At 39.9% G+C, this 14133-nt stretch overlaps 1 protein-coding gene across 3 annotated transcripts in view; it reads right to left on the bottom strand.

The window, feature by feature from the left end:
- LOC108922323 (unconventional myosin-Ib-like) overlaps positions 1-14133 on the bottom strand; it is a 28270-nt gene that overhangs the window by 4704 nt on the left and 9433 nt on the right. For all 3 annotated transcript variants that reach the window (XM_029255103.1, XM_029255100.1, XM_018732395.2), the window contains exons 8-24: positions 12975-13073; positions 11963-12066; positions 10155-10302; positions 9542-9660; positions 9225-9311; positions 8734-8799; positions 7459-7563; positions 6707-6769; positions 5891-6091; positions 5383-5609; positions 4555-4755; positions 3930-4023; positions 3284-3433; positions 2917-2985; positions 2281-2367; positions 908-982; positions 290-424 (exon numbers count right to left, since the gene is read on the bottom strand). In XM_029255103.1, coding sequence (XP_029110936.1) covers positions 290-424; positions 908-982; positions 2281-2367; positions 2917-2985; positions 3284-3433; positions 3930-4023; positions 4555-4755; positions 5383-5609; positions 5891-6091; positions 6707-6769; positions 7459-7563; positions 8734-8799; positions 9225-9311; positions 9542-9660; positions 10155-10302; positions 11963-12066; positions 12975-13073 — 2030 coding nt within the window. The remainder of the gene's footprint in view (positions 1-289; positions 425-907; positions 983-2280; positions 2368-2916; positions 2986-3283; positions 3434-3929; positions 4024-4554; positions 4756-5382; positions 5610-5890; positions 6092-6706; positions 6770-7458; positions 7564-8733; positions 8800-9224; positions 9312-9541; positions 9661-10154; positions 10303-11962; positions 12067-12974; positions 13074-14133) is intronic.

Genomic DNA, 14133 nt, shown 5'->3' with positions numbered 1-14133 from the left:
AATAACAGGTAATGCAGGGGCTACAGCTGTCATAATTTCAGGGTAACCAGTTGTCATGTTGTTGTCTGGGAATGTGCATACCCTAAACTGCTTCAGTATGAAAACCCTGCTATATAAATTGGACAATAGGTATAAATTACTTCCAGTAAAGGGTTTCAACTAAACAACAAGTAATAACAACAGTAATATATAATAGAAAATTTGGAATGGTAGGAGGCAGGAATATACTACACAGCTTTGTTTAAAATCCCCTGCTGGCCTCCTCCACCATGAAACTTTGTGAACTGACCCTCCAGAGATGGAAGATTCTACCAAGTTCTTTATGAGTTCCCTCCAGGAACTGGTAAGGTTGGGGTGGCCACGTCTTGTCAATAGGTGACATGGAGGGTATTTTCTTCTTCAAGTCCAGGAAATATTTTTGGATCTGAAAAACATAATTTGTTGTGATGGAATACGGAAAGTTTGGAATACTTTTTTTTTGTCTTAAATTAACCGTAATTTAGTGCTCATTTTATGAGCACATTTTCAGATACAAATTGCACTTGATATGTCAGGGAAACATGCTCTGTATCTACAAATTATAAAAACATATAGATTAGTCATCAGCTCTGCCGTGCGTGTCATTCTCGTGTGTGTAAGCCTTGGAATTAAATCCGTGGGCTACAAGACAAAATGCAAGAAAATCCCCCCACTCTCCAGTTCCAGCCTGGCTATTAAGAAATAATTATTATACTGTTATTACTAACACGATTTATGGGAACAATTTACAGACTGTATAAAGTCACATTTTTTTAATGACTGTAATTAAAATAGCCACTAAACTTGGAAACATTTTTAGGTACATGCATTATAAATAAATAAGTCTTTCTGCGAGAAATAGCAGACTAGCTTCCAATATTCTCCTTACAGTTCTCTTCACAGTGAAGTCATAGATCTTCTTTCCAGCACTGGCTCTGAAGTATTTGCGGTACTCACGGCGGACCTTCAAAATACACACACACACACACACACACACATAATATATAACATATTCATGTGCTTTACACTCTGTGTTGCCAGGTTAGGCTCCAGTCCCCCGCGACCCCATATGGGACAAGCAGTTTCAGATGATGTGTGTGACATTTGTGTGCTCATAACCCACCTGTTTCTAGAACTGATTTCTGTAATTAGATGTTTACCTGTAACTCCCCAGTAGCGTTAAATTACTTAAATATATTTAATTACTTTTAAATAATTAAAATACTTTAGACAAATAACACTGACTATTTAAAAAAAATACTAAAAAATACACTGAATGAAATTGTGCTCTACAGCTGTGCGACACTACGTTCAAAGTTATGTCGGGAGCTGTGAGGCACTGGCAGTATCCACTACACCACTGTGCCACTATTCCATGTTTTAGAAATGGAAAAGCAGGGCATTAAGAACATCTGTCAAAAGTTGCAAGTTGTTCAACATTACAAAGCGGCAAATGAGGAGGACGTCTGCTCCTCAATCCAAGAAAGTTCAGCCTTGCTGCTGGGGAGGCAAAGTATGGTGACAGGCTTCCAAAATGCTCTCGTTCCAACAGAGTCAAACGACATGTCTGTTCTGTAGTTCCTACTTTACACGGTGCATTTCTCTCCTTGTCTGTTGGAGATAGAAGCTGGGCAGACAGAATGTGGTGACCATGCAAAGATGAATATTCAAAGCAGGAAGAGAGAGGAATGAAGTGCTGGGTTCTTCAATCTACCAGCAAGCCAAAGGGAGTAGTAGTAGCTAGCAGCTTTCCAGCAGCCCAGAATCCTACAGAAAGTCTACATAAAAAAATCTAGCACAATAAATCGACATGTCCACATCCAGAAAGGAACAAATATTTTATGCTCAGCACTATACTATACTTATAGCAGTTAACTGGAAACAGGCATTACATTTATGTTTCACTCAGTCCCCTGCATTTCAGTCAAAGAGTTTGTTTTTTTTTTTTTGCCACAGAGAACAAATCAAATTAATTCCTATTCACCAATCAATGAATGAACAAGACTGAGCTGCTGACCTTTTGATCCTAAGAGCCTAGTTAGGATAGAGATCAATTTTTCAGTGCTCCTTGCTGACACTTAATACACTAAGCATAGTGGAGAAAAAATACCTTACTCTAAGTGTATCAAAAAATATTAAACAATTTCACTGATTGTGCTCTCCACATTCGAGCCATATTAGGAGAACAAAAGCAACCATGGTAACACATGGAAGACAGCCAGATTTGAGGTAATTCATAAAAACTGACAGCATCGAACTTACCTTTGTTCCATGCCAGTATGCTGAAATGGTGGTCGCTGCTTCAATGCATTGCTTTTGGTGTTTCAGCTCACGGAGAATCTTACGAGACTGCAAAAAGAAATGGGATGTTGTGAGTTCATTATGTTGCTCATCTTGTTTATGAGAACCTTTATGATGAAGTTTTCTTCATAAAATTACAATTTCACCGAGACACAGATATAGACACACAATCCCTCTTTTTTTAGTTTTACTTCAGTTAATTTTGAGATGAGTGATTGAGTCATTTTCTTTCAGAAGAAATAGTGCTTTTACTAAAGTACTGTTGCTGAGTACTCTACTCACCTCTCAGTCAGCCCTGCTGAACAGTGCCCCTACTGGAAAGATTCTGAATACACACACACACACACACACACACACACACACACACACTTTCAAAACCGCTTGTCCCATACAGGGTCGCGGGGAACCAGAGCCTAACCCAGCAACACAGGGCGTAACGGGAGGGGACACACCCAGGACGGGATGCCAGTCCGTCACAAGGCACCCCAAGTGGGACTCGAACCCCAGACCCACCGGAGAGCAGGACTGTGGTTCAACCCACTGCACCACCGCCCCCCCGATTCTGAATATATCTACCTTATCTTTTAGGGAACCTACCTTCCACCGCCTGATCAAAGACTGTACTATGATGGCACAGATCCTGATCTTCTGGAATTTCTTTTGTTGCTGGAATAAGAGAGTTTTCTTTAAGAAACAATGGAAAACTGGAAAATTCTGAATCTGCCATTTAAAGGGATTTTTTTCCCTGTATATTTCACCCTCGTATGATTTCTGGAAATCCAGCTAATCTCTGTTTGATTAATGGAACAAATTAAAAAGTTCTTCAGCTATTAGATGGTTATGATTGTATAACCAACACTGCATTTTGACAAAAAAAAAATTAATCAGAACATCACTGACTCCTACCACCTACAGTAGTTATTTTGTATGCATGATAGAAATTCTAATAATTAACATGACTCACGCTGTATCTACGGTACCAGGCTGCCACCACAACCTGGCTCTTTTTCATCAGCAAGAAGTGCTTTCGCTGCTTCCATCCACGGTAGATCTTCTGGATGACGGCTGCCAGTACCTCCAGGCATTCGCGCCGCTTCTTCTCGAGGGCAAAGAGCTGTAAACATAATGTGTGTAATTGTGAAACTGTAACAGGGATAAAAACTGATTACAGAGTTGTGACCTCACTTTGTCCCACTGTGAGTTCCATTTTACATAAAAGAAAGTGTTACAGAAAATGTTCAGAATATGTTTTCTGTTCATCCAATGACAAAAACTGAAGTAGCATCTAGAAACACTTTCTACTTGGAATTGTAATTCCTCAGTTTCTTTCTCTGTCAAATTCATATTGCTTGTAGAAATGCAATAACTTAACTGGCTATTTAGAATGCTACAAAAGGACATAATGAATATGATAAATTCTCAGCACATCACAAACAAAACCTTTAATCATTCTGCGACAAGGCAGAAGAAATCAAGGCACAAAAAGTTAAGGCTTATGATACTTGTGCTTTGTTTTTTCAGATGATTTTACAGGCCCATCAGATTAGTGGTTATGCTTTCTCCTGCAATCATGGAAATCTATCTTTCAACAGAGTTTGTGAAGATATTACCGTTTTGGGGTTCCTAATAAAAATTTTGGAACACCCATAGCAAAATTCCTCCTTTGGAACCTGCAAGCTATTGAGCAGCATCTCCACTCCTTCCCTGTAGAAAGATAAATCCGTCACTGAAAATCTCATCAAACCCTGGGATTAGGGATTATTAAAGATTATAAAGTGTACTTTGACCGTGATATCTTTCACGGTGAGACTGGTGCATGAATTGAAGAGGATAAACAGACAAGACTTAATGTAATGATATAATGTTCAGTCAGATGCCCCATTATCCCAATCTAATGCTTTTCTAAAAACCTGTCAGTAAGGCAAATGTTCCAGTAACACAGAATCTAGCCCCATTAGTTTCCATTGGAAAAACTGAATCTATTCTCAGACTAGCACAAATTCACTTGAATATAACCCAAAACATGTATAATCATTATTAACATTGCTTTCAGCTTCATGAAGGAAATTATAATATAATGATAAAATGACTCCCATATGGAAATCTCCCACCTAACAGAACAGTTTCATAGCAAAGATTGGCTCACAATTCAGAGGAAACCTACATGAAAGTGCCCAACAAAGAAAAGATTATAGACAGTGTGAAAGAGGTTTTTGGCTCTGCAAGCCATTATACCTAGCAGGACCCCTCCAGTGTGGCCAGGTCTGCTGACAGAGCATCTTGTAGCGCTCCAGGCATGGTTTGTATAGCTGGCGGAATGCATAGCCGGCACGCCGAACACGTACATTTTCCATTAGTCCTAGGTAGCGCACCTGGTGGCGCACCAACGTCTCCGTAAAGATGCGAGCTGCCTTCTTGTCATTGGGTTTGATACATCTAAGCAAAAAAAAAAATGATGATGGAAAATATTTTTACAAATTGGCAATCACTCTTTGGCTCTGCTAAAAAAAGAGATGATAAATAAAACTTCTCCTTCTTACTACTACTACTACTACTACTACTACTATTATTATTATTATTATTATTATTAATAGGGGATGTGGTAGCATGGCAGCGTGGCGGGTTTGACCACTGCCTGCTGTGTGGCGGGTCTGGAGTTTGAGCCCTGGTTGGGGTGCCTTGTGACAGGCTGGTGTCCTGTCCTGGATATGTTCCCTCCCCCTTCGGCCCTGTGTTGCCGAGTAGGCCCCAACTCACCGCGACCCCGCTCAGGACAAGCGACATTGGTTGGTTGGTATTATTATTATTATTATTATTATTATTATTATTACATAATTTAGATTCCCTGAGTTGCCTGAAAGCCGTATCTTTGGATTATAGGAGGAAACCAGAGCACCCAGAGGAAACCCAAGTGAACATGGAGAAACATTGAAACTCCACTGACAGAATTGGATACAAACTCACAATAAAGCATTATTCACTGTGCCACCATTCTGCCTTAAACATTAAGTGCAATTTAAACATTGCATACTCCATTTTCCAGCCACAGGGAAATAGCCTCACCTGATATAGTTGGGGTTTTTGGTTTGTAAATTCTTCATAAGTGTTCCTACAGATGCCCGGAACTGGAAGCCAGCAGTGGGAGGCCTCTTAAGGTTCATTTTGCTGGGGTCACCCTCAGGGAATAGAAGCTTTATCAGAGGGTGTCTGGCCTTGTACATGGCCTGGGACAGGTCGCGGTACAACAGGTCATTGTTCTTGTCAACAAAGCCCTCTACACAATAAAGCACCTACAAAGAGAATGAAGGCCACCATTTGTGACATGACATGACATCTTGGTCAAATGCAACTTGGATTATGCACAATTAGTGAAAGATGAATTGAGTTTGGGGGCACTTTACTTATTTAGTTACATACATAAATACATACATTCTCACGCACATACATGGATGGACAGAGAAATTACATTTTAAATACAATACTTATGGGTCTCCATGTCATACTCTTTCCAGACCATTCTCTGAGCCTGCCTCTGGCTCAATTTACTAGTGGGTCTTGAAGGTAGAAGTACCTTGCCAGCATAATGCTGAATGCGGAAGCAGTTGTGAGGCAGAGTATGGTCAGTGAGGAACTGGGAGTTTGTGCAGTGCCGGCTCTCAAAGTGATGGTGCCCTGCACAGACAGTGTTGAGCTTGTCCAGGAAGGTCTCATCGGTGACAGTGCCAGGTCTCAGGCATTCGTCATCCAGCATGGCCAAAATGCCCTTGTTGTTCTGCATGAACAGAATTGTGCATAACAGGTGAGATCTATTATCTCCTGACTAATTTGAGATGTCAAGGCAATTTCTCAAAACAATACATATGTACTGATTGAAGATGACACTGAAATTAAAGAACAGTTTCAAAAAGTGTACAACTCCATCTTTAACACCAACAGGTATCCTTCAAAACATAACATTGTTTGTAGTTCTACACACACACTGGCTGAAGCCGCCTGTCCCAAGCAGGGTCACGGCAAGCCGGAGCCTAAGCCGGCAACACAGGGCGTAGGGCTGGAGGGGGAGGGGACACACCCAGGACAGGACGCCAATCCCAAGTGGGACTCGAACTCCAGCCCCACCAGAGAGCAGGGCCCAGCCAAGTCCACTGCGCCACCATGCACCCCTGTAGTTTTACATAATACATGTAATAACCCTCAGGTACTCATTTATTAGTGACACTAATTGTATAGATGGTTCATATCAAAGGTGAATTACCAGTTTTTATAAACATTGCAATGCCTTTTGGAGCATCATGCTTTGAAGAATTAAAGGCACCGTTTTCAGAAAGTCATTGAGCTAAATTAATCTGTAACCACATATAGAGGATAAAAAATTTTTCCATCTCACATTTTCAATGAGGTCACAGATGACAGCATTGTTGAAGTACTCAATATTCTTCCATTCAATACCCTGTATCAAAGAAACATGGGAAACTTTTCAGCAGTTTGCAATTACCTGTTTTATTCTCAGTACATTTCCAACACCTGTCAGACTGATAAACAGTGATTTAATAAGTGAACTTTATGTTTTGGTCAGATGCTGAGAAGTATAAATGGTCATACCAGTTCTGAAGAGAATATTATTGTCAGAGTACATCCATAACTGTACGAGCTGCAATCTTGTATCCTGGGCAGTTTTGGCCAATAATCCCACCCAGTGTCCCTAATCCTAACCTGATGTCTCTTAATGCCTAGGAAGATTGATAATGTCATTCCTTAGTGATTTCTGCCTTCATCTGAAGATCACTGTATTTCTAAATAAAAAAAAGTGTCTCATTGTCAATTATATGCTAAAATTCTCTAAAAAACTGCTTGTTTCATTTGTATAGCTATCAGAAAGGGAAAAATGACAAGCAGATTCAACAGTAATTTCCTGGTTGACTGTGTTACTACCAGAATGGGAAAAGAAATAAAACTAAACAATTCTCATTTGAGAGAGGTCACTGGGATTAGACTGGGATTACAGTGGGATTATAGTAAGGCAAGCACAGGCCCTGTCACTCCAAAGTGAAGAATTTCTGTCTGTCCCATAGACAGACAGATAGTAAGAATTAACAGACTCCAAAAATGGTGTCGTAGCACCATGTGACTTGTTCTCACTTCTCGAATATACTCCTCCTGCTCTTCATGGAGTGTAAGATCAATGAAGATCTGCTGTAACTTCTCATTGCAGTAGTTGATGATGAACTGCTCAAAGCTGTTGTTCTGCAGTAGAGAAGAGACGTTCAGCATTATGTGTTTGTTTTTTTCTTTTTTAATAACACTACTGCTGATTGACTGCAAACATCAAGGTTCTTCAGGTCACTCAGCAGCTTCTCAAGAAAAAAAAACTTCTTCCTTTCTATTTTTCTGGCAACTAAACTGATCATTTTCAAAACATCTTATTGAAATAGAGGCAGCACAGACTTTAAAGAAGAAATAAGACACACACACACACATTTTCAGAACCGCTTGTCCCATACGGGGTCGCGGGGAACCGGAGCCTAACCCGGCAACACAGGGCGTAAGGCCAGAGGGGGAGGGGACACACCCAGGACAGGACGCCAGTCCATCGCAAGGCACCCCAAGCGAGACTCGAACCCCAGACCCACCGGAGAGCAGGACTGTGGTCCAACCCACTGCGCCACCGCACCGAGATAAGACATACCACACAAATTTCAAAAATGAAACGTTGTGGTCAGTCTAAGCAGCAAACCTAGTAATTATGAGTAAATGCAATTTGTACCCTTAAATCTGTATAATTAGCTGTTACTCGCACTTATGAAAAGTGCAGCAAGAGAACAGAAATTTCAATTTAAAATCAAGTCTTGGTGACTTTGAGCAACAAATAAGAATAGCAGCCTCCTCCTTCATGAATGACATGTGTATCTGCTGTTTTACAGCCTGTCTTAGAGTGTGCGCCTGCTCAGAAGCATTTCTCAACAATCGTATGACTTTTTATCACAATGTGAAACCATCAGCTGTCATTATAATGGACACTAAAGCAAAGCTTAAAGTTAAGGTGAACTGCATTGATTTATATTGATTTCTTATTCTTTTGTTTAGAATGACACTTTATGAATAGTTGAGCAGCAGGGATAGTTATTGGCCTTATATCTGATTATCTGTGATTAGAATTGTAGTAAATATACTCATACAGCATTGTTAGCTTACTGGGTCTGTGATTCAATACAAGTACATTCTTTAGTAATTAGTAAAGGGAAATGCCCTCGTAATGTTGTGCTATGACAACTGTTGAACTGTGCTGAAGTCATGAGGATTGACCTTACAAACGGTCCAATTTTCATTACATCCATCCGAGAAAAGCTGGAATATCCCCATAGGTATGTAAACACATATGCATAGTATATGGAAATATCTAAGTATGACACATACCTCAAAAATTTCAAAGCCATAGATATCAAGCACCCCCATCACTTTTTTGGACTGTTTGGTTTGAGCCTGAAGACAGAGAACACTGAGTGAGTGTTGACAGCAGTGTTGAACTATACACTTCACTTCAGAAATATGATAGATAGATAGATAAAAAAAAAAGTCTTCACAAACACCTGTTCAGTGCAGCTGTTACCTGATTCATCCCATAAATATGTACAACACTGATCATATTGTCATTGATCCACTACATTCACAGACACCACACAGAAATTGTAAAGATTATGTAGGGAAGAAGAATTAAGGTGGTCCAATAGAGATTTTATGTGGTGTATGTTGCTAACATTTACCAGATGTTGGGTAAACACAAGTCAAAACAAACATACATTTTAGAAAGTAGATTAGTGAAAAGAATTCAGTTAAAACAAACTTGAAAAATATTTGTGTCTTTTAAAATTTAACTCGATAATCCATAATACAAACAGCCAGTGTACCTTGATGCTTTCATTTATCCGAGTCACGAGCCAACTGAAGAGCCGACTATACAGATTTTTGGCCAGGGCGTCACGGGCATAGTAAGCCTATACGTCAGGGAAAAAACAGCTTTTAATAAATTTCAGTGAAAAAGTGCCACAGACAATCTAAGCAATATTGCTGTATGTATGTGAGTGTGTGTGTGTGTTTTTACTTGGTCTTTACTTCTTCTTGGTGACAGAATACATTAAATACATTTGGACTCTAGTGTAGCTTCCCCCTTCAAGGAATCTGAACTGATGGTCTCAGAGTGCATGCAAGCCTTTGGATGTCTGACCTGAGCTACGTTGAGGGTGGTGGACACCTTCTCCTGCTTGGCCTCCAGTGTACGAGAGCTGAAAGCCCTCTCCAGAACTATCTGTTCAATCCCCAACAGCTCACAAATCTCCTTCAGGTCTGTCCAATAAAAGGAACCCACAAGAACAATAATCTCATCTATGGATCTGTCCATCCGTCAATCTGTCTGTATTGTCATGGATGTCTCCACTGTATCTCCATCTCACACAAACTGAACCAAAAGGTGGCAGCAGAGGCTGGTTGTGAAAGACTACAGTAAGATTGTGAAATCAACAGGGCAAAGTTTATACAGCAGGCACACGCATACATATATGTATGAATAACATGATAATAATATACCAGGTCCAGTGACTTAAGAAAGCCTTCTAAATACTGTTTTATACCTTTCAAATAAATAAGGGTTGGAGCCAAAAAAAAAAAAAAAAAGAAAAATATTAACAATTTGAAGATGGTCGACTTTTGACAATGTTAAAATTATGATTGTAGGGTGCTTTAAAACACTGCTAGTACGTGTGTGAAAACACTTCCAAAACTCTACAACCAAATTATCTCTTTTGTGGCTTGAATGACCGTGAAATGATGTGTGTACAAACCATTGTTGTCCTCCACCCGGCTCTCGTCAAAGCCATTGACACGTGACTCGGACTTGAACTCGATGTTGCCCAGCTTCATCACAGCGGCCACCAGTTCCAACACTGACTGAACCTCATTATCCATGAAGCACACAGTTTTCATGGCATCCTGGAAGACATAGAGGAGGTATGATTATACATAAAAGCTGCCAAAGCATTGAATACAGTTTGAGTGTTTTGTGTGTGTTGGGATGTAAAAGACATGAACAAAGAATATGTGAAAATGAAGTAAGTACATGTACACAATGAAGTAAGTAGACTACACAACTAAAAGGACTAATTTGGAGCCCTTTGACAGGCTCCTTTGTCAAGTCTTCATAATTTCAACTTGTTTTCCTTCCATCCATCCATCCAATTTCAATAACCATTTGTTCAGAGCAGGGTCACAGTGAACCGGAGCCTATCCCAAAGGCATTGGGAGCCAGGCTGAGGGGAAAGCAGCCAGAATGGAACACTTGTCCATCGCAAAGTAGGCACACACATACACAGTCACTCTCTAACCCATTTATACACTAAGGGCAATTTAGAGTCACCAACTGGCCTGAATTGCATGTCTTTGCACTGTGGGATGAAACCAGAGCAACCAGAGGAAACCATGCAGACACGGGGAGAATATGGAAACTCCACACAGCACAACACTACTTGCTGTGCCACCATTCCACCCCAAATAAAAATATTATTATTATTATTATAAGCTGCTTTCTCCCCACTCTTCCTGTCTCAGTGTATTGTAGGAAGACCAGTGCCACTTTGAAGAGTTCTTTCTGTCATGCAGCAATAGGTCATGGGTGTATTGCAGAGAGGAAGAGGAAGCAACGGTAGAAACAGCCACAATTCCAGGTTTCTGGCCCTTACGGGAAGACAGGATCTGGGCCACAGGTGGCTCATTGTTTCTGAGCAAGGGACTCCCATTGTCCCGGCTACTGCATCACAAGCTGTGTTTGTTTGCCTGAGTCACCAGCAGCGCTGGGACTGCTTAAAGAGGAAAGCTTGCAGAACTTCGTCAATATTGTTGCCTTTCTTGTGTTGCAGCCATACGTCACATCCGAGTAATGACAGAGAAACAGTGTGTGATATATATTGTATTCCTCAATGAAGAATGCAGACACGTTGCTAGTGGTAGTGAAGCTGGAAGTGAGGGGGTCAACGAAACTCGACTCTGGAAGGAAACAGCAGCTGCTATTTATTGTTCCGTCGTCCCACATAAAGAGAATTGTTCCAGAATACTGTCCAGTATAGTTGTATTTTTTATAACATATGACCAGCTGCAAGATGCAAATGATAGACTTAGAAATAATCCCTTTAAATACATACACAGACTGCAGCTGATTCTTGCAGATGTAGTTGAGTCTTGCAAATTGAAAGCACATTCAACTAATTTTGTATCCCAAATGCTAGAGTTAGTTGTCCTTGTTTTGATCTTGATTTGGAAATATTTACTTTGAAAATGTAAGTACCCAACACACATTTTTCAAATTTTTCTACTGCCAGTCTTGGCTTTGGAACTGTCAGGCCTATGCAGAATCTACAGTCCTGGCCTGTGAGAAGAGTAGTGTAATAAAATCAAAGAATCAAAATGCTACAGTCACCAATGATTCTGGATGGGATATACCTGATGATGATGATGATGACGACGATAATAATTTAATTATAATAAGAATTTAATAAATATGGATAGGATATGTATGATAATAATTGCATGTAAACAATATGTTATTTAGCCACTGGAGTTTTTTTGCATGGAAAGCTTTTGACCAATTGACACATACCATGATGATCCGAAAATTGGCTCCATCATCCAGATCGCTGACCACTGCAGAGTCGAGGCTTAAGTAGTTGTATTTGCTAACATCTCTCTCCAGCTTTAGCCTTTCTAACAAGCAGAGACACAAACATACCCATGTAAGGATGCGATGACACCGTTTGAGCTGAAGATACTGTAGATGTACCTGCTAACGCATGATATGCCACTATCATTTGTATGACCATTTGTATTATATGTCACTATCATAACATTTTCTTAGTTTGAATCAACAGTGGCAACTGGAAACACAGGACGCATAAAATACAATGCAACAGCATTTGCATATTCCAGTATGTCACAAAAATTATTACCTCATAGCATACTAATTTAATACATACTAACTATAATCTCACACACACACACACACACACACTTTCAGAACTGCTCGTCCCATACGGGGTCACGGAGCCTACCCGGTAACACAGGGCGTAAGGCCGGAGGGGGAGGGGACACACCCAGGACGGGACGCCAGTCCGTCGCAAGGCACCCCAAGCGGGACTCGAACCCCAGACCCACTAGAGAGCAGGACTGTGGTCCAACCCACTGCGCCACCGCACCCCACTAACTATAATATAAAATCAAAATGTATTAATACTGCTTCATCAGTAACCAATTTCACTCTTAATTAGGAATTAAGAGTAATACTATGGACAACACATTCAATTCAAAAATGTCAAGTTTAAATCTGGATGCTGAAGTCTTTATAGAGAAGTAATAGAGATAGCAAAGGACAACAGACGAGAACAATTGAATTTTTCTAAAACTTTTGTTTAAAAACAATAAATAACTACATTTTAATATGTCTTTTGTCTACTTCATATTTTAAAGTAGATTATTACATTTCTGACTAATTTGGCCATAAACAAGCAATCTCTACAAAACACGGATGCCAGAATTTCACAAAGAGTGTATAAAAACTACGGATGTAACTCAAAGTGGGTAATGTGATTAGTAGGGACTCATGGGTGGCTACTCACTAAGCAGGTCATCTGAGGCTCCAGAGAGAAGCTGATAGAAAATGTGGAAGTTCCTCTCTCCTCTGGGTTGCTTGACCACCCGGGACTTCTCCAAGAGGTCTGAGAGACGATGTTTAAAGACATACAAACATCTCATTGATAGACTTGGACTGGATTTATTGCAGTCTCTATATCCTGGACCCCCCTCCACAAACACACACACACACACACACACAATTTTATTTATATATATATATTTTTTTTATTAATATTATTTTCTTCTTCTTTTTATTATTATTATGCTCTCAATTTCACCTCCAGAGATTGTGTGTGTGTGTGTGTGCATGTCTGTGTCAAGGTGAGTACATAGGGAGAAACTACAAAAATAAATTACCAAATGATCTAAGACCTGGAGCGGAACTTGTCCATAATGATGAAAGGTCAGCAGTTATAGATGACTTGTACAGGTCACAGTTACAGATGTGAAATGCCTAATAAAAAGTTGCTTCATCAACTGTTTATGACATTTATTCCATAACTCAGGCTTTATCAAGGTATATGAAACCCAGAGAATTCTTTGACACTGCAGCTGACAAAGTAACAAAGCTACCTTAAACTAGTGCAGTATGTGTGCTTTTATCTAAGGTAAAGGACTGATCCAAGAAATTACAATTACTGGTTTAAATCTGAGCTGCTGCTGTATTCAGTGTGTTCTATGCTGTTCTAAGAACTTAGAACTAGGGTAATCATTTTATGCAATACATACAGTATATGAGATAAACTATAAAGGCAATGTTGTGCAATGGCAAAGTTTAAGCAAATCTGGCACTTAACTTCATTCAGAGAATCTACAAAATGAACACAAATATACTTTTTAACTTTTCCCAGTAAGATGCCACCCAGTACTCCACCGCACCGCAAAAGAACAACTTTGAGAGGGTCAGAAGGCACAGCAGACCCCTTTAATGAGCCAGAGTGAGAAGGTAGTGTATCGCTACTCATTACTGTCCATCATCTTACATTCCAGCACTCGAAATTATGACCACAGACCTCTTTGTCTGGAACTCAACTACAGTTCAGTGCCTTTAGAAGAGTAGCCCTCAGTTTGTTGTTCAAGGCTAGAATATCAAAAAAATAAAAATAAACAGGTTACAGGCTAATTGTATGTATGCTTAACACC

This window comes from Scleropages formosus, chromosome 1, assembly GCF_900964775.1.
Source record: "Scleropages formosus chromosome 1, fSclFor1.1, whole genome shotgun sequence".
In the NCBI taxonomy this organism is placed as follows: Eukaryota; Metazoa; Chordata; class Actinopteri; order Osteoglossiformes; family Osteoglossidae; genus Scleropages; species Scleropages formosus.
The sequence above is the reverse complement of the archived record's forward strand: the minus strand, read 5'-3'. Positions and strand labels throughout refer to the sequence as shown.